At 38.2% G+C, this 21,750-nt stretch overlaps 1 protein-coding gene across 2 annotated transcripts in view; it reads right to left on the bottom strand.

Moving 5' to 3' along the window:
• Positions 1-16,375, bottom strand: part of MCF2 (MCF.2 cell line derived transforming sequence) — a 64,989-nt gene extending 48,614 nt beyond the window's left edge. The window contains exons 1-3 of one of the 2 annotated variants that reach the window (XM_012809928.2): positions 16,336-16,375; positions 13,641-13,755; positions 11,560-11,650 (exon numbers count right to left, since the gene is read on the bottom strand). In XM_012809928.2, the coding sequence (XP_012665382.1) occupies positions 11,560-11,650; positions 13,641-13,755; positions 16,336-16,360 (231 nt within the window). In that variant the 5' untranslated portion in view covers positions 16,361-16,375. The remainder of the gene's footprint in view (positions 1-11,559; positions 11,651-13,640; positions 13,756-16,335) is intronic. The other variant, XM_012809929.1, reaches the window with a different exon arrangement.
• Positions 16,376-21,750: the final 5,375 nt, after the last annotated feature.

A 21,750-nucleotide genomic window follows, 5' to 3' on the forward strand; every position in this document is an offset into this window, starting at 1 on the left:
CCCGCCACAGCGCCTGGCTTTTTTTTTTTTTTTTGGTTGCAGGGCCGGGGCTGGATTCCAACCCGCCAGCTCAGGTGTATGTGGCTGGCGCCTTAGCCGCCTGAGTCACAGCACGAGCCGGGAGAAAGCCTATTTCAAAGAACAAAGTCAACATGTACAGAAAGGAAGGTAAGAGACAGAGTTCCAATGATAATATCCTACCCTCAATTATGTACATAATGTATATTTGATATTATGTCAAACTTACTTTCCACAGTTATTGCAGGAAATAAGAAGTAATAAATAGAAATAAATAAAAAGAAGTAATAAATAGTGTGGCTCCAGGAGTAGGGCACCGGCCCCATATACCGGGGGGTGGTGGGTTCAAACCTGCCCCCCAGCCCCAGCCAAAAACAGCAAAAGAAAAAACAAGTAATGAATACAAAGACACCCGTGTATCAGACCCGGTGTATTATTTCTATCCTTCATGCCTAAACTCTAAAAAATAATAGGATGGTTTTTTTTGGATTCTTGGATCTAAGGACAAATAGATTTTGGTTGAAAACTTTAGTGATATAGAGAAAGGCTTGCTTCAAGGGAGAATTTGACAGGAAATTGTGGGAACTTTGGGCCTATTTTTAGTTTGAGAGCACTGATTCTATTTCTATCCCATTCAATTTGGGAGTTAAGCCTTTTCTTTTCCTTCACCTGGGCAAATTCCCAGTACATTATTATACTTACCTGCCTTGAACCAGCTTATTTTTTCACTTGTAAAAGAAATCGAAAGCATCCTACTTTCACTAACACTTAAAGCAAAGTTACTTTTATTCTTTCATGGATTCTACATGGATATGGTTTTCTCATTTTCTTTGGAGATTGCCCTTATCTCATATGCTCTGGTATTGTGGTTTAGAAATTCTCGAGATGCAAGGGCTTAGGGCTGACCTTCCAGCCCAGGATACTCACCCATTTCTGAAATTGTGTGTGGAGTAAGAAAAGGTAATAGGATACCATGGGAACAAACAGAGCCATGTGGCTCCTCAAGGTAAATCCCTAGTCTCTACCCTGCCATTTCTAGAAGAGCAAGGCTGTCCTAGCAGCCAGGTTCAAGGATAGCTGATCACACAGCAGGGAACAAACTGGAAAGAAAGGAGACGGAAGCAAAATCACTGTCCACAGAATCAGTAGGGAAGTGATTTTAAGCAGGGGTAGGAGGATTTAGCTACTCAGAAGTCAGGGATTTTATGTTGAATGCTTATTAAATCTGTCATTGCTCTACTAAAGTGGTTTATCCCAGACATTGACAGCTATATAAATTGGTATAAGGATAATACTGCACTTTAATCAGATCATTCTTAAGTAAAGCCTTCTGATTTACATTCTCCCTCCTTAATTTTATAACAATGTTTAGTAATTTTACTTTTCACAAAAAAAGCCTACGGAACTGGTATTTTTAAAGAAAATGCACTATCAATGGATTAAAACTTCATTTATTGCCAGTCTAATTACATTTAGAAGGTTTTTGTTGTAGGATAATTTTAGAATTTTTTGTGAGCTACCACGTAAATCTTCCTAAATCACATGGATTCTGTTAATCTAATGGCTACTCTCAAATTTAGTAGCCATTTGAGGGATTAAATAATTTGTAGGCAATAAGCACACAACCAGTAAACTGCTGAGTAGTGCTCAAACAATTTATTTATTTTTGTCAAAGTGTGTTTTTTTTAAGAAACTTAAATCATATAGTTCAGACCTGGTGTATTATTTCTATCCTTCATGCCTGCATGTGAATAACATATGCTTGATTTTTCAATCCCAGTCCCATTCCCAGACCTTAACAAGTACCTGCCAAACTGTGATGCTAAAACTGAATCCCCAACCTCACACAAATCACTACTTTTCATAGCTTCTCTTTAGTGAAAATTAAAATTAAAAGATAAATTATTTATTTCTACTCAGACCTCTTAAGGCCTTGAGGTAAGGAGGCCAAGGGGGCACGGTGACTCACACCTCTAATCCTAGCACTCTGGGAGGCTGAGTCAGGTAGATTGCTGGAGGTCAGGGGTTCAAGACCAGCCTGAGCAAGAGCAAGACCCTGTCTCTACTACAAATAGAAAAACTAGCCAGGCATTGTGGCAGATGCCTCTAATCCCAGCTATTTGGGAGGCTGAAGCAAGAGGATTGTTTGAGCCAAAGAGTTTGAGGTTGCTATAAGCTATGACACCATAGCACTCTACCCAGGGTGACACAGTGAGACTCTGTCTCAGTTTAAAAAATATATATATTTTCTAAAGAAGCTCAAAGCACAGTAAGTATATTCTTTCTTTTACTCTTTTTTTTTTGTTTTGATCAACATAAGTGTGCCACAGAAGTTTAACTACAGGTTCAAGTGTGCTGTGACATAAAAAAAAGTTGAAAAAACACTGCTCTAGAAGCTAAAAAAAAAAAAAAACCAAGGAAAATGGATTTTCCTCTAGAGCCTCCAGAAGGAACACAGCTCTGTTGACACTTGGCTTTAGCCCAGTGAGACTAACCTTGGACTTCTGATCCCCAGAATTATAATGATAAGTGTCTTAAGTCACTAAATTTGTAGTAATCTGTTATAGCAGCTATAGGGGACTAATACACTGAGATTTTGTGAGGTCCAATAATTTTTCAAGATTGTCTAGCACGTAAGTGATAGAATTAAAATCTGGGTTCACCTGCCTACATATAACCAGACTCTTAATTAGCAGGAGCAATTTGAGAAGCATAATGGGGATGATACAAAGATCAGGTTCAATGTTGATAAGCGAAGCCTGAAACCTAAAGCAATGGTGACAAATTTGAAGCCCACAGTGAGTTAGGGAGACAATGGAAATGTGGAGTAGGTATGATCAATGAACAGCCTAAATAAGGTGAAAAATAGCGATTCACACTCTTCCTCTATGATAAGGAGCAAAGGCAAGTGTGGTGAACTGGAAAGCATCCAAAAAGGAGGGCACTCACTCCAGCCACATGTTGTCACAGGTAAAGGTGGGCCCAGCATTGCCATAACTTTTATTTCTCAAGCCAGAAATCCAGATTTCTTTGTGAAATGTAGATTTTAAAGATGAGAAAAAAATTAAAGTTTGTTAAAACATTGTATAATCTAAACAAAGCACCTAAGTGGGCTGCCAATTTGCAACCTCTAAATGAAAAAGCTTTGCATAGCTCAGGGTTTTTAAACCTTTTTTATCTCATGGCACACTCGAACCTATAGTTAAACTTCTGTGGCACACTTAAATTATGTTGATCAACAAACAGAGTTTAAAAAAAAATGCTCGCCATGCTTTGAACGTCTTTCAAAAATAATCTAATTACCTTTAAAAATTTTTGTGGCACACCAGTTGAAAAATCACTGATATATCTGAATGGGCCAATATTAATAATATAGGCGTGTCTGTTTCTGTGATTGCTGGCAATGAAAATCTGGAGGGGACAGGGCACTCTTCAGCAATTTTAATCTGACAGTTCATACGGATTTAAGATTAGTTTGCATGTGTCTGTGTGAGCATGCATAAAGATATAGAATATTTTTCTCTATATACAGATATTTGTATGACTGAAAGTTTCAAGAGAATCCATTTTAAAGCTAGTATTTAAATGAACAATGAAACAGTATAAAGTATCAGATGCATCTGTCACAGCAAATATAGCTCAAAACACTGAGCTTTCCCATTTTGGTTTGGAAATATTACATTTTAAAATTCTCTGGTATGCTGTTTTAAGAATCTCTCATCTGTATGGTTACATAAACATGAAAAAGAACAATTTCTGTTTTCCTCAAAATCAAATCCTGGATTTTGAACCTATAAATCGTTTTTGAAAACCTTTCAAAAAAGCAAAGGGATGGGGGTTAGGATCAGAGTTGTTTGATTTTGCTGTTTTTTCTTTAAGAAAAAAACACTGCATCAGAGAGGAAACAGCATTGGTTTTTGCTTCTTGCAGGCATTTTTCTAGCCTTCCAACATGTGACTGCTTAAAGGCACCTCAGTAAGAAAGAAATCTGTGGCCCATCTCATAGAGCTAAGAGCCAGGAGCCCAGCCCAGGCCCCGGCAGCAGCTCTGAATGGCTCAGCAAGGTAAAAAAAATCAGGCAGAAAATAACCCCCCTCTCCCCTTTCCCTCCTAGAGAATAGATTGCCTCCTTTTGGCCTAGACTGCTTGGTGCTATGAGGTGCTATGATCATACAGCAGTAACAACAGCAACAACAACAGGCCTAAACCTGATACGTCATTTCACCCCCAAAGTCTAGAAATGAAGCTTGTTTAATATCCTCTTATGTTGTGTCTAAGGGAGGCAATTCATACACCCTGTGCACACTTCTCCATAATTGTAGTTATTTCTTCAAAACTGTTCAAAGTGCCTTATACAACATAAAAGCTTGGTTACTTATTATAAAAACAATTCATGTTCCTGTAGCTTTTTTTTTTAATCTTTAGGGCAAAGATAGGCAGTAGTAATAAGAGGGACCCCCGACCGAAAGCTACTACACGTGTGCCAGACTTGTATATATAATACTATTTATTCTTCCTAGTGTTGCAGTGAAGTAGGTATTACTCCCTCTTTACAAAGCAAACTGAAGCACACAGCTAGTAAGCACTGGCACTAAGGACTACCTGGTCCTAAAGGCAAGCTCTTTCCAGACTTAACACTTTATAAACTGATGTACACTCAGATTTACTGTTTGCCATTTAGAAATGACTTGGCCTTGACATCTACAAATTGGGACAAATAATAACATTTAAAACAAGTTGTTGGAAACAATTTAGCATCATGGAGACAACTGTACAATAACTATTATAATCTAATATCATGACAGTGTTGAAGTGCTGACATATGCCTGACCTTGATAAGGTCTGAACCATCTATGGAGAACATATTGGAAAAAAATCTCAGGACCTCAAGCTATAGAGAATAGTTTTCAATGGTATGAACCACTTCTGCACTCTTTCCCCATATCCTCACCCTTAAAAAATACAGACAGTATGAGTTACTCCACATGTTGCCAAGCAACTTGCCAAGTGACCTTAGGGGAAGGAAAATCCAAATAATTCTTCTTCCTGGAGGGTTGCCCTTTTTATCACATAGCTATCTATTCTCATCCCCTCCTTCTCACTTAGCTACAGTCATTACAATTTCTACCAAGTAACTACTTCGGCACTCTCCTTGGACACATTTTCCATTGGATCATCTTTTTTTTTTTAGACAGAGCCTCACTTGGTCATCCTCGGTAGAGGGCTGTCTCATCTTAGCTCACAGCAACCTCAAACTCTTGGGCTTAAGCGATTTTCTTGCCTCAGCCTCCTGAATAGCTGAGACTACAGGTACCCACCACAACGCCCGGCTATGTTTTAGAGATGGGTCTCACTCTTGCTCAGCATGAGCTCAAGCAATCCACCCACCTCAGCCTCCCAAGTGGTGGGATTACACATGAGCCACCGGGCTGGATCATCCTTTCCTTCAGGTGCTAGCTATCATAGCTATCATAGCCTCCAGGAACAGCCCAATTCCAGAGACCCTTGAAGGTCAAACCATTTTGCTACTAGCTGAAGTTTCAAGTCCTATCTATATGTTTCACCACGGTTCTCAGCTTTAAAATTAATCCAATCAATTTCATTTCGTGATATCTGTTCCTAGGAACCACTTAAAGTAGTTTATTTATTAGGAAAAGAACATAGGAAAGAATCAAGGAACAGAAATATATGCTCTTAAGTTTCAAACAAAAGTCACCTCCTATATGAGGCCTTCTCCACCAGCCAGAAGTTTGTTCCAAATAGTTGTTTATGAATATGTCCTACTTTCTGTACTAGGAAGTTCCTTCAGCCCAGTTGCCATTCCATATTTACTTTTCTAACCTATTGTGTATAGCAGTGTTAGATATGTCTACCCTATGAGTACTTGTGTGGTATATCTATTTATAAGTATATTAATGTGTGTATACATGAAACTAAGTTTAGCACTGAGAATACACACACACATGAATTAGAAACTTTCTGAAAGCTTAAGTCAGCTACCTTAAATTACAAAAGTGCTAACATCAGTTACTCACAATACCACAAAGCACATACACAGGCATGTCTTGTACACCATCGATTGTCTGTTAAATCTGAAGCTGTTATTCTCATAACATAAAGTCATGTTGAGAACCAAAGATATAATTTTGTCAAAATAAAAGACTCATATCCTAACTATAATTTTTAAAATGGCATTCTGTCCTAAGAGCTTTATTAGAAATAAATATATCACTTACCCATTGATATTCACTGTCATCCAACAATAATAGAATTCTTACTTTATCTTAATTTTGATTCAAAATGGCATTCTTTTCCCTATAGCAGATTTTTACCTGTTCACTTTTGTGTGTGTGTTGTCTCAATTTTTTAGGGAGCCAGTTTATATTTTAACCATAATATTGATAACATTATCTTAAGTTTTGAAAGAAAAGGAATAGTATTTAAAGCCTTTTTCATGACCAATTTATTATTAAATTTAGCTAGTGTTATTTCAACATTTCTCAAAAAAAAATCATCTAAAAACTCATATTAGAAATTTCCTGGGAATTTACTACATGAGTAAGTTAATGAAGGAAAAATTTAGGTAGAAGAGTGTTTACAGTGTATCTGGAAGGAGAGATCGTCAAATTCTCCCTATATTGAAAGTGAGTCACTTTCTTTTTCCTTAAAAGAAAAAAGTTGTCAGCAGGCTAAAATTTTACACCTTTTAAAGTTTAAGTTTGGAGAAGAATTGAAATCATAAATATTTCGAATCATTAGACTGTAAAAAATTTTCACTTGCATACAGTAACACCCAGAAAGGGCTGCCTTTTTAAGTGATGATGAAATCACCTCCCAGCCCATACATAATATCATACTCTACTTGACCATGGTGAAAAGATGAATCCTTTTGTTACATGTTATTTTAACTCATGATTTAAAGCTACACTTCCAAGCAATTCAAAATTGTTCAGTCTTAAACAAATAACATGACGACACACTCTCACATGAACTTGGAGAAATGTAGATTTTGAAATTACATTCTATCCCCTCGATTCTGTTTAATTACCCTCTATCAATATTGCAGTAATCACATCAACACAATTCATGCAAATACAAGTCTCCATTCTCTCCATTTGTCCTTAAAAGCCCCCACTCAGCAGTTTGTGCTATAGCACCCTGCTGCAGCATCCCTGCACTTGAACTTGGGAATAGGCTTTCCAGGACTGCAGGCAGAGCCCTTACCGCATTCCTTTTGAACCTCATCTTGCTTCTCGGGGGATTTGCTTCTGCCATCTCGCCTATACACAATTAGGCTCTTCTTTTCCAATAGTCAATGCAACATTGATGAAATATGAGCTGCTTCTTGGGTAGTATTTAAAAACGGCAGCCAAAAATCTCTATCAGACAAAGCTAGCGTAGCTGCTTCCATTACCACCGTGGCAGTGCTGCAAAAAATCCACTATCCCTGATTAGTCAGCTGACAGATCCTTTCCTGCCGCTCATTGTAATTCAGAGTGGACGCATTCCCCCAATTACTTAGCCTGATTGAACCTTGTGGATTAGCTTGTGCTGGACTGCTCAAGAAGATCAGGCATGTCCAAAGAGTGAAGGAAGGAAAAAAACCAACTCTCCTCCTAGTAGCAGTCCTGATGGGACTGGCTTTCTCCTCTACGCAGTTCGATTTTTAAGGTGGAATGCTAAGAATCTTTGTGAAGGCAGTACCAACTGATCATTTTTACTCTTATCATACCCTGATCTGTGACCTAAATTTCAATTCTGTTAGGTTATTAAATTCGATTCTGGGTTTAAGCCCTGTGAAACATTACAATTTGTCAAATTTTGTCCTGATAATAATCTAGAAAGAATAGAACATGCAAACTTTTCAAGATGGATGAGATTCTCTCCCAAATTAACCCTCTACAAAATGTATAACTAAAAACAAAGTCTCCTCTCATTAATTATCAAGTATAACGTAGCTGCTTTCATTTCTTTTGGCATCTACAAATAAAGGTCTTCAAATTGAAATGTGTGATTATTTCACAGACGCTTGTGTAAAATAATAACCACAGACAATTAGACCTAGCTACGCAATGACAACAGCTTTCACCAGAAATTCTTTCTGAATGCTAACTTGTGCACGTAACCTTTCCTAGGTGCATACATCAATGTGACTGAAATTAGCTTATAGTGAATATTTATCTTTATTACAAATAGTGCCCAACAGCTATTAATGGTTGAGATATAATTAATGTACTCTTGAATATGAGTATAGAAACTATACCACAGGCAAAAAAATTTAATATGTTAAAAAGAAACAACACATATTAGCCAGGTCTTGTGGCAGGCACCTATAGTCCCAGCTACTCAGGAGGCGGAGACAAGAGGATTGCTCGAGCCCAAAGAGTTTGAGGTTGCTATGAGCTGTGATGCTACAGCACTCTGAGAGCAACATAGTGAGACTCTGTCTCAAAAAAAAAAAAAAAAGGGGGGCGGCGCCTGTGGCTGTAAGGAGTAGGGTGGCGTCCCCCTATACCGGAGGTGGTGAGTTCAAGCCCAGCCTCGGAAAAAAACTGCAAAAAAAAAGAAAAGAACGAAACAGCACATAAAACAACCTATAACCAGTTACATGTCATCAGCACCTGTACCCCTATCCTTGTCCAGTGCCATCACTTTGGCAGTTATGAGATAAAGGGACCCTAAGCTCTGAGCTCTTTACTAAGCACAGTTCATACTTCCCCACTGAGAAAGCAGCCCCAGGAAAACAGAAAGGGGAGTATCACTCCCCAGGAAACAACTCATTAGCCCTCTGTTGACCACAAATTGAAAAGATCAAGATGTAATCTTCTATTTCTCTTTCATGAAAAATAAGACTTCTGATAGAAGCAACCTATGTGATTAATTACAATGAAATTCTACCAAAAAACTGATGCCATGTGCCAACAGTCACACAATGAAAATTAATCAAGCAGGTACAGTGTTATCCAAAAGAAAAAAGGCTGGGCAATAGAAAATGTTTGTTCGCTTCCAGCCACTTCTCTACTTAGTATAAAAAATATCAGTTATTGGCATAAAGCAAGCAAGCAAGGTCTACTCAATGAGCCCAAGGACAAATCCTAAAAAGTCAGAGCAAGGAAAATAGCTTTTAATTTTTTAGCCTCACTGATAGGACTCAATAGTACATGGAGGGAAGGTTTACTCTCTCAAAAGGAATTCTATCCATTTCAAAAGACATCAAATGTCTTCATTTAGTCCTAAACTAGAAAATGATAGACAACAACATCAACTGGAATTCATAAAATTTAACCTCTTGTTTTGGCTCTTTCACCTTGGATTTGTCACTTAACCTTTCCCACGTGCATATATCAACATAATTAATTATCTATATGGCAATTATAGTGATACCTGTCTGCAGTACTTAATCAGGAAATCAAGATCAGTGAATAAATGTGAAAACTTTGTAAAAATCAAAAATATAGGGAGGCCAGATGCGGTAGCTCACACCTATAATCCTAGCACTCTGGGAGGCTGAGGCAGGTGGATTGCCTGAGCTCAGGAGCTCAGAGACCAACCTGAGCAAGAGCGAAACCCCCTCTCTACTAAAAATAGAAAAAGTAGCTGGGCATTATGGTGGGTACCTGTAATCCCAGTTACTCAGGAGGTGGAGACAAGAGGATCACTTGAGCTCAAAAGAGTTTGAGGTTGCTATGAGCTGTGATGCTACAGCACTCAACCCCAGGGCCACTGAATGAGACTCAGTCTCAGAAAAAAAAAAAAAATCAGGGTGGTACCTGTAGCCAAGTGGTTAGGGAGTTGGCCACATACACCCAGTCTGGTGGGTTCAAACCTGGCCGGGCAAGCTAAACAAAAATGACAACTGCGATAACAAAAAACAAAAAAATAGCCAGGCACTGTGGCAAGTGCCTGTAGTCCCAGCTACTTGGGAGGCTAGGGCAAGAGAATCACTTGAGCCCAAGAGTTTGAGGTTGCTGTGATCTATAACACCATAGCACTCTACCAAGGGTGACAAAGTGAGACTCTGTCTCAAAAAAAAAAAAAAATATATATATATATATATAATACAATATCAAAGATTTGCATTTTATTTTTGAGATAGTTTCACTCTGTCACCCTGGGTAGAATGCTGTGGCATCATCATAGCTCACAGCAACCTCAAACTCTTGGCTCAACCTATCCTCTTGCCTCAGCCTCCCAATAGCTAGGATTACAGACACCAACCACAATGCCCAGGACATTTTTCTGTTTTTAGTAGAGACAAGTCTCACTGTCACTAGGCTGGTCTCAAACTCCTGAGCTCAAGCAATCCACCTGACTCAGCCTCCTAAAATGCTAGAATTACAAGCGTGAGCCATGGCGCCCGGCCTTTTGCTATTTTGTCTTAGTAACTTGTGTGAATGTGAAGTTAACTTTCTGTACTCTGTTGATGATTAAATATCTCTGTTAAACAAATAAACATGAAACCATTTTGCTGAGGAATAATTCATGCTGCGTATAAAAAGAATAATGATCTCATTCATTTCACCATGCAAGTGCTATTTTATTTCTTATGCTTGTTGATAAGATAGTATAGCAAAAAGAACATTGGCTCTAACAATCCAGAGTTTTGTCTTGCCTTTGCAACTAAACCAACTAACTTCTTCTGGTGGAAATGGTCTCCTGAACCAGTAGGGAGACAATGTAAGAATTTCAGGTGGCTGGTGATGTTGAAATTACAAAGAAAAAAATACATTTAATTTCCAGCTACTCTGGTCTGATAAAGTTGGCAACATGGTACTTTCATAGACAGCCCCGATCTTGCCAGCTCAGAAGGAATCTGTGGGTTTTGCATCTCTTTCATCTTCTTTGAAAGCGAGGTGTCAAACACTGTCACTACATCCTGGTGAGCCTAATAATGTAAAGGGTCATCTTGGCTATGGGTAGGATTGTATCTCTAATATTGTTTTCTTTAAGGAAACTGCTTGTCTCTCCAAGTCTTCAGAAGCTGGAGACTAGATTCCAGAAGGGGAGATCTGTTATTTTATAAAAAGAGATTCACCACCCTAACCTATTCTAGGGGAGGAAAGTCCGTACACAGATGCCCACCAAAATGTTAAAAAGTCCTTATTTGAGGTGTCTGGATAAGTGAATATTGTTGTATACTTTCTTCCTTATGCTTTTCCATATACAACGAGTACAAAATACAGCTATTTTCATTTTTAAAAAATTCCCATAATTTTTTTCCTTACTCTGAAAGGCATATAGAACCATGAGTCACTTCTCACTTATAACTCAAACCACTAACTGCTCATAATTTTCCAATGGGTTTTATTTTGGGTGCAGTTTTTAAACTCAGTCTCTACTACAAAGTCTTCTACCATCCCATCTATTTTTATTGTCTCCATCCATATCAAACTAACTTGTTGATAAGATAGTATAGCAAAAAGAACATTGGCTCTAACAATCCAGAGTTTTGTCTTGCCTTTGAAACTAAACCAACCTCAAAAAAGATAGTATAATGTAAAACAAAAATAAGAAGTTACTGTAGAATGCATAGGTACTTACTGAAATTTTTTGGAGAGAAATTTTGAGAGAAGACCATGTATCCAATCTTCGATCCAGAATAATGGTAAACCGAGAGTCAGATCCATTTTGCCTGTAAGATAAGAGGAAGAAGTTTTTCTTAGTTATGACCAAACTTTGATATATATGTTTTCACTCTATTTCTGATTATTTATCTACATTTGATGTTTTGACTTAAGACAGATTTGGACTTGGAAAGCTATCATAAAATGCTATCTTAGAAAACCATTTCATTCCATATTCCCTACTCACTATTTAATTTTTTTTTTTTTGAGACAGAGTCTCACTCTGTTAGTAGAGTGCCATGGCGTTACAGCTCACAGCAACCTCAGACTCTTGGGCTTACGTAATTCTCTTGCCTCAGCCTCCCAAGTAGCTGGGATTACAGGCACCCACCACAATGCCCAGCTATTTTTAGAGACAAGGTCTTGCTCTGGCTCAGGCTGGTCTCGAACCTGAGAGCTCAATCCACCCACCTTGGCCTCCCAAGTTCTGGGATTAGAAGTGTGAGCCACCATGCCCAGCTATTTAAAATTTCTTTTTCAGCACTATGGTCAATCTTTTAAATAGGGAAGTGATAGTCTAATGAAGATAGGTCACTAAAATGAATTTGGAATAGTGTAATCTTCGGTGTGAAAAAGCCTAAAAGACATCTGTCCTTTGTGACATCAAATTTAACTTTTCATGGCAATACATCTTGAGTCAATGATCCATTTATTCATTCAGAACACTGTTAAAAATATTTTTCTATCTCTAGTCTTATCTTTGGGGAAACGCAGTTTAGTGGACAATCTAAGTGTTATTTGCCCTTAAAAGATCATTTTCAAGCTTCAATGGGTATACTGTAAGTTTAGTTTTCTGTGATTTGATTTTTTGTTCATGAGTCTTCGAAGTTTACCATCCTAAAACAATCAACAAAGTGAAGAAACAACCCAGAGAATGAGATGAAATATTTGCAAACTATCCATCTGATAATAGATTACTAAGTAGAATATATAAGGAGCTTCAACAACAAAAGATCTGAATAGAAATTTTTCAACAGAAGACATACAAGTAGCCAGCAAGTATATGAATATGCTTGAGGTGATACGCTAATTACCCTGATTTGATTAATATAACTTGTATGCCTGTATCAAAACATCACATGTACTCTGTAAAATATACAACTATTGTGTACCCATACTAATTAAAACTAAAAAATTCAAAGTTTATCATCCTAGATTTGTGCCATCTTATTCTTCAGGATTGGTAACTGGAAAATGCTTTCTTAAAAATGTTTGTATTGGCTTGGCGCCTATAGCTCAACTGGCCAAGGCGCCAGCCACGTACACCTAAGGTGGCAGGTTCGAATCCCCAGCCTGGACCCGCCAAACAACAATGACGGCTGCAACCAAAAAATAGCCGGTCACTGTGGCGGGCACCTGTGGTCCCAGCTACTTGGGAGGCGGAGGCAGGAGACTCGCTTGAGCCCAGGAGTTGGAGGTTGCTCTAAGCTGTAATGCCACGGCACTCTACCCAGGGGGACAGCTTGAGGCTCTGTCTCAAAAAAAAAAAAAAATGTTTGTATTTAACATAAATGAAATCTCTAAGGAAGCTTTTGAAACTCTCTATTTTAAAGTGTTCTAGTTCAAAATAATTTCTAATATCATGACATTCATCCCAGCACCTCCCAATACCACTATTGAGTTTATTTAAGATTCAGTCTTCTTCTGTAATCTTCAGAAGAAATGAAAAATGGCTGTCCTCCCTCTTGGCCGGTAAGATTTCCTTTTAAGCAAATTAAAGTATTTATATATGAACATCAGTCTTAATTTATGCTAATTTTCATGGAGACAAATACTTCTAGACCTTCATTTTTTTTTCATGTATCTTTGCACCATTTTTATAGCCAGTTAGGTAGCCATAAGCTTCTCCCTCTACATTATATTTCTCATTTACTCTGAAGGTAAGTCTGATAATTTTTCGCAATAATAATAGGTATACTAACAAGACATTTTCCTGTTATGTCATTCAAATGGTTATCTGATACAAACCAAACTGAAAAATATAATGAAATGGTATACCTTGCAATAGATGTCAGGTAAGTGAGTACTTTTGCTATTACATCTTCTGGTATACATCTAAAATTACAGTTTTCTGGAAACGTAATGATCCAAGCATTGTCCTTTCCTCGGCCACCTAAAATAGTAGAACAAAATCAACTTGGTTAATAATTTACATAATAACAATTCAAGGAAGAGGATTTTTTTTTTTTTTTTGAGACAGAGTCTCAAGCTGTTGCCCTGGGTAGAATGCCATGGCGTCACAGCTCACAGCAACCTCAAACTCTTGGGCTTAAGTGAGTCTCTTGCCTCAGCCTCCCACATAATTGGGACTACAGGCGCCTAACACAACACCTCGCTATTTTTTAGTTGTAGTTGCCAGTGTTGTTTGGCAGGCCCAGGCTGGATTTGAACCCACCAGCTCTGATGTATGTGGCTGGCACCCTAGCTGCTTGAGCTACAGGCACCGAGCCAGGATTTTACTTTTGAGGGGGGTTGCCAGAGTACTATTTTGAGCCAGCAAAACTTTATAAGGATAATGATCGCCATATAAAGCACAATAGCATCAAGCTCCTGACATGTTTAAAAAGTGGCAGAGTGATTTCTAAATGAAAAAAGAAAAAAGAAAGAAGGTAAAATGAATGAATATAGTCAAAAGAAAATTTCACGGAATATCTGTAAAATATCAGCTGAAAAATAGCTGATTGGCCACATGCAGTGGCTCAGGCCTGTAATCCTAGCACTTTAGTAGGCCAAGGCAGGTGGATTGCCTGAGCTTAGGAGTCTGAGAATAGCCAGAGCGAGATTTAGACCCAGACTCCGTCTCTGCTAAAAACAGAAAAACTAGCTAGGCACTGTGGTGGGTACCTGTAGTCCCAGCTACTCGGAAGGCTGAGGCAAGAGGACTACTTGAGCCCAAGAGTTTGAGGTTGTTGTGAACTATGATGCAACACTCCACCCAGTAGGAGAGAATAAGACTCTACCTCAAGAAAAAAAAAAATGAAAGAAAAGATCATGAACCGGATTGGAATTGTCCAATTAAGATCATGTATAAAGTAAATGCATGTTTAGTAAACTGAACATGTAGGTGTTATTTGAGGAGAAATAATTAAACTACTTAAAGTGAGTAAGAGTTTGTTTTACTCTCAATACCTAAGCTCTTGTTTTCATAAAAACTACGTATATACTGTCAAAGCTTTCTTTAATAGATTAATAAATATTTGATGATATGGTTCAAATTATTCTAATACCTGAAAGTAATTTGTTTGCTCTTAAGAAAAACTTTCCGAGGGTGGGGGTGTCACAGATGTGACACATCTTTTGGAGGCAGGACATAATTACAAGGGGACTTTACCTAACAAATGCAGTCAGTGTAACCTGGTTCTTTGTATCCTCAATGAATCCCCAACCAAAAAAAGAAAAAGAAAAGCTTTTCCCAGAATCTGATCAGAAAGAAAAGGGGAGAGGTAGTTTATAAAAATACACAATGCTAATTAAAACCATTAGGACCATAATAGCCAAAAGGTAGAAACAATCCAAGCATACATCAATGGAGGACTGAATAAACAAAATGTGGTGTATACAGACAATGAGATATCATTCAGCCTTAAAAAGGAAGGCAGTTCTGAAAACCCTACAACATGAATGAATCTCAAGAATGTTACGCTGAGTCAAATAAGCCAGCCACAAAAAGACAAATGCAGCGTGATTCTGCTTATGTGGTACCTAAACTAGTCAAAATCACAGAGATGGAGAATAAAATGCTGGTTATCAGGGGCTGAGGGGAAGAGGGAGTGGAATAGGGAGTTGTTTCATGAGCACAGCGTTTCAGTTTTGCAAGATAAAATGAGCTCTGGACTCCGGAAGCTGAGGTAGGCAGATTGCTTGAGCTCAGGAGTTCAAGAGCAGCCTGAGCAAAAGTGAGACCCCCATCTCTACTAAAAATAGAAAAAAACAAACTAGCCAGGCATTGTAGCAGGTGCCCATAGTCCCAGCTACTCGGGAGGCCCAGAAAGATGGCTTGAGACCAAGAGTTTGAGGTTGCTGGGAGCTATAATAACTCTGTCTCAGAAAAAAAAAAAAAAAGAAAGAAAAGAAAAGAAAAAAAAGAGTTCTGGAGATGATGGTGGTGATGCTTGCACATAATTGTGAGTGTACTCAATGCCACTCAAGTGTGTTCTTAAAAATGGTTAAGATGGTAAATTGTATGTTGCAGGTACTTAATTACAGCTTTAAAAAATTATACACAAATGCATATACATATCTAAGAAAAATAAACTTTACCACATGTAAATGAAAAATGTTTCTAAAAACTTAGTGCATGCACCTAATTAAAGTGCCTTGCCAGTATTTGTAATAAACATTTGAGTAATCAGAACTATGACCGAAGCCACCTCAGCTGTCCCCCTTTCACCCAGCCTGCACCCACCTAGGAAACACATTGTACTTTCACTTACCATGGATTTCTGCCTACTTACCTGAAAGTCAAATGTACAAGAGTGGTAAGGTTGGTTTTCATAACATATGTAAACATGCTCAACAGCTCTAATTATTCTCTAAAGGTCCATTTGCTTAGCAATTAGTTGCACAGTATGTAAAGGCTGATTAAAATAATGCTTCTGCAGTTACTATAGAGAAAGCGAGCTATGTACATAATAAGCACCAAACTAACTCTGCTAATCAATTCATACATTTATAAATGAGAAAGTTGGCTTACCAGACAAAAAAGCGATGTCTTGCATTAAGAAATGACTGATGTCCTTTACTCGGAGGAACAGATCAGTTTCTGTGACAAACAAGAAAAGGAAGGAAACAATGTTCATGTTAAACGTAGCTAAAAAGAAACACAGGATTTCTCATTGTGCCAAAAAGGACACAATGGCTCCCGCAGATCTGGGTCCACAGACACACTGCTGGTCTCCTCTTCCCTTCTTTCAGCTACATGGCAATAAAATCACACTCTTAAAAAGATCACTGAATAAGTAGGACCCAGGACCTGCTTCTCAGAACCTATGCCCAAGACACAAACTAAGCTCACTCACCAGAAACTCAAGGGCGAAGACAAAAACACTAGGACGTCTCGAATTATCTGAAGAACAGATAGATGGTCATGTGGAGACACTGTAGCACATTGTCTTCTACTGCTCATAATGCTATCTATTCTACAAAGCTTTATTAGCAATTGCAAAGTGCTTTTTGCATCTTTTGTCTTATTGGAGCCATAAAGTAACACCGAGGTAGGTCCATTATATAGGCCAGGAAAAGACTCTGAGAGTCTTATGGTGCAGTGGTTAACCAAGTGGACTTCTGAGTTAAATAGACCTGGATTCTCATCCAGCTTGTTGCATTTATTGGCTATACAAGCATGGGCAAGTTACTTAGCCCCTCTGAGCCTTAGCTTCCTCAGCTATAAATTGTGCATAATGATATCTACCTCAAAGTTGCCATGCCAACTAAATGTAAAATACTTGGCATAGAGGTAGGTGTTCAATGAACAGTAGCATATTATCATTACATTGTTTATGAGGACAAATGGAACAACATCCACTCATTGTTCAGTATGTTTCAGTTGTCCCAGATCTTAAGTGTTATTATAATTTACAATTCCAGTGAACTCTACGGGGGTCAAAAATCAAAGTCCACCACCCACCTCTGGTCCATGAACAAGGATAACGTTTTAAAAGAAAATGAGTCATCGAACTAAGCTATTTTGGATCGTTGGCTTTAATGCCTGTGGTTCCACATCTCTTACCGAAGACATATTTTTCACTTGCTCTCTGATACAAAGTGCCTTCGAAGCTCTAATCTCTAGTGTTGTCAGGCTGATGATGCATTACCCTTGTCAGTGCTCCTCAAATCATAGCATATATACGTAGTTTATGAAGGCCAATTCTCCTCCAGGGAATTAAAAAAATTCTAAATGGGTCCACAGGAGACAGTGGAATAGCATATCTGTTATAAAATAAGCCTCCCACATTGGTTTGAAACATAACGCAATTAATTGACATTTTTATTTTCCTAAGATACATACCATTACAGATCTGCAATTTGTCAGGACATAAAAATCATTTCTTAAAAATATGTTGTTATTTTATATATGATTCTGACTCCTGATATATTCCAGACCAAGGCATACATGTTTACATTTGCAATTATTCTTTCAATGCTACATGCTCCCTCAGATAAAGGAATGTGTTTATAAAAGCTACAAACATGTGTCACACATGGACATTTTTAGGCACGAAGACATGAAGAAAGGGTAAGAATGAGGGTAATGCAAAAAGGACTAGAACTCTCTCTGCCCTCAGAAGCCTGCAAAAGTGAAAATGGCTAAAATGTGCTCTACCTTTTAAGCAAGAGAACATTAGATTTAAAAATATTCATACATAATAAGAGACTCAAATTTTTCTCCCTTGCTTTGATCAGTAGGAACACCTATCAAGATAAATTGATAGGTTTTATGGCAGATGGCAGATCTGAAGGTACTAATATGTGCAACTTGATTCCTCTCATACTATTCAGATTCTTCCATAGCGGTAGGAACTATGTCCATTTACTGTATGATTTAAACATTCAGGTAATACGAGAGACCTCGGAGCATAAGATAACAGATTGTGTTGGGCAGCACACGTAGCTCAGAGGGTAGGGCACCGGCCACATGCAGGAGACCTGGCGGGTTGGAACCCAGCTGGGGCCTGCTAAAAAACAACAAAAAAAAAAATAGCCAGGTATTGCGGTGGGCGCCTGTACTCCCAGCTACTGGGGAGGCTGAGGCAAGAGAATCACCTGAGCCACAAGAGTTTGAGATTGCTGTGAGCTGTGATGCCAGGGCACTCTACCAAGGGCAACAGAGTGAGCTCTGTCTCAAGAAATAAATAAATAAATAAATAAGGTTGTGGGCTGGGTGTGGGAGAACAAGGGCCCAGTGTGAGTTTGGCCACTGAGCTGCTCTGTAATCTTGAACAAGTCATTCCCCTCCTCGCCTTATCACCCCCATTTCAGAAGCGAGGACAGTACAGCCAATGCTTTCTACAGTGCCTTCCATTCTATGAGATTCAACATGCAAAATCCAAAGATATAAGCAAAATGTACTGAGCTTTTCTATCTTAAAATGTCACCCACAATTGTGCCAATAAAAATCATATTTCCATTCTAATGAAAATGGATGAAATAAAGATTAAAGATACTACTGCTTTAATAATCGAGTTTTAGCTTAGAAACGGGCTGAGAAGGAAGAGATAATGCAGGAAAGCAACAGAAGACACAGGTTATCACTGAGCAGCCACACAAAGGACGAGACGAAATTGCGGCTGAGAACAAAGAGAAACAGAGAGTACTGACTTCGGAGAAAGTTGTGACGCTGAGTTACACCCATCTTTGTATCTGACCCTCTTGAAATTCCAAACAGATCTCCTCCTGAAATATAAAAATGAGAACAAATAAAATTTATGATGTTCTTCTTACTAACCCTTTAAACTCTTGCTCTTAGAGCATGAGAAATAAAAAGCCTTGATCACCAAAGCTTGATCAAGTGTATGCATGTCCCCTATTGACCAGATTCAAATTGAATAGGAATTTTGTCAAGCTGTTCCAAGTGGAAAGTTTGATTACTCACAAAAAAAAAAGGCATGCTTACTTTTAACTAGTTACTAAGCCCAAAAAGGGCTGGCTGGGAAGCCAAATAAAGGACTGTACCCCAATAGGTAATCTGAAAAACACCCTTATAAAACACCACGATGGAGCAGGTCTTCATTTAAAAGCTCTGTGGAAAAACCATGTGCTTGTGCAATCAAACACAATGAGACACAAACTGAAAACAAAAGACGAACAAAGCGCTCACCCATTCATTCATTCCATGTAAATGATCAAGAAGCAAAAGTGTCAAGCTCTTACTGTTGTGACCCAAAATTGCAAACATATTTATTTTATATGTATATAATATGAAAGAGACTTCTGCAAATGAGGATATAAGTTCACAGTTCAAATATAAATTTTTAAAGTTCTAAAGGGGATGGAAATAAATGAACTATTTAAGATGGTTCACAGACAGAATGAAGGTATATCCATCTAGTCAGTTGCTGCATTTTGACTGTATCACTTGCAGAAAAGCACAGCCCATGTCACCTCCATAGAAAATGGACTTCAAAGTTTTTAAACATTTATTTTGCATTTACTCACTTTTTCTTTTTATTTTTTATTTTTTGCATTTTTTGGCTGGGGCCAGGTTTGAACCCACCACCTCCAGTATATGGGGCTAGCACCCTATTCCTTTGAGCCACAGGTAGCGCCCCATGCATTCACTCACTTTTTAAAAGAAATATTTATTGAGCATTTACTACATGCCAGATACTATTCTAAGCTGTGCTTGAACAGATTATCTGAGGTAAAGTAAAGGTTCATGATCAACTAGTTTCTTAAATATCGATGGCTAACCAAACTACAATATTTCCCAGGGGAATACACATGTACTCATTGTCTCTCTTTGGGTGTGGGCTAAGTATATAGAGTTCCCCAAACTTATTTGGTTGGGTATTCCTTTGATTAGTTGATTGGTTGGGTCCCCCCCCCCCAGAGAACAACAGAGAGAGAGCCACAAAGACTTCATATGAAGAAACACTTTGTTCTCAAACTCACAGCTATCTATAGATGAAATGATTGCCATGGAAGGCAGACAAGGCCTTTCCTATCACTAATAGTGCTTGACGAGGCCAAGCAGTTCCGTGGTAAGGATGGTATAGAGCTCAATGAAGCATAGACTTGATGATCTTCCACGTCCTTCTCTGAGGGTCTATGCCTCCGTGATTTCAGTGTATACTACCATTCAAGGGAATTTAAATTCTACTGAGTTTTTAATGACTCCTATGGGGAAAATGATAGTTTATGAAATTAAGTTAGTATCTACAAGCATTCCCATTTTATAGACAGCATTCTGTTTTTTTACTTCAGATCCTGGAATGTAACAGCAATAATTCTAACCCTTGAGATTTATTTCACAGTGACATTCACTCACGTCCATAAGCGCCCCCCCCACCCTTGGGGTTTCTGTTCATATACCAGAGAATAATACGAGTTGTGAACCAGGCTGCAAATAAACTGCATAGAAGGGCCAATGCCTCTATTCTCACATTTTCCTAAAAATAAAATAAGAAGCAAAAACAGACCACAAAAAAATAAAAATAGAAAGGAAAATAAAGGAAATGTCAACCAGCAAGATAAAGTCTTTTCCAGGGCAATAAACCCACTGCCTCCACCAATATGAAAACAGAGTGGGAAAGTGTAGCAAATGATGAATAACAGCTCTCAGGTGCCCGGCACCTCTTACTGGCCAGGCACTGCACAAGGCACTTCACACACAGTTCCTCTCATCTTAACAACAATCCTCCAAGGTGGATATTACAGCCCTCATCTTACAGATTAGAAAATAGGCTCAGAAAGGCTACCTTTCATGTACTTATTCATTCAAGAGAATCATTCCAGGCACTGTTCAGACTCAAAGTAGAATCTAGTACATTTATAAAAGCATTTACTGTGTCATCGATCTTATTCCCTAACCTTCAGACAGGCCATCTAAAATCTGTACTTAGAAAAATACACTCAGTTAATGCTAATGCAAATTACTAACCAGATACAACTCCGTGGCCTCCCGTTTCCTTCCAAGATGGATTTCATCCAAAACTGTATCAAGAATGTTTATAAACAATCTTTGCAAGAAACTCCATTATTTTTACTGCTGTAAATTGTCAACAACGATGCTTACTTTTAGCAATCATCTCTTTGAAAGTCCCCTATTGCTGATATACGGGGTGAATAAAATTAGGTTGTGTTCTGAGTCCTAAATCCTGCTGCAAGGCAGATGGGATTCTATGAGTGTAATTTTTCCCTTTCAATCTGAATGTCAGATACTCTATACCATCTGTAAACAATAATGACTTAGCACATGAAACAAATTGAAGTGCTGTCTTGACAAATGTTATACTTGAAAAGGTAGACCAAATAAAAGAGTAATTCTAAAACCATCTCAAAATGAATTCCCTTTAGACTGCAGGAGAGCAATCTATGCAGTACTTTGTTTTATAATACAGGTACAGTATGAAAGACTTGCATTATTCTGTACTAACAAAATAAAACCAAG

This window comes from Otolemur garnettii, unplaced genomic scaffold, assembly GCF_000181295.1.
Source record: "Otolemur garnettii isolate 467f Iridium unplaced genomic scaffold, OtoGar3 scaffold00117, whole genome shotgun sequence".
NCBI lineage: Eukaryota > Metazoa > Chordata > Mammalia > Primates > Galagidae > Otolemur > Otolemur garnettii.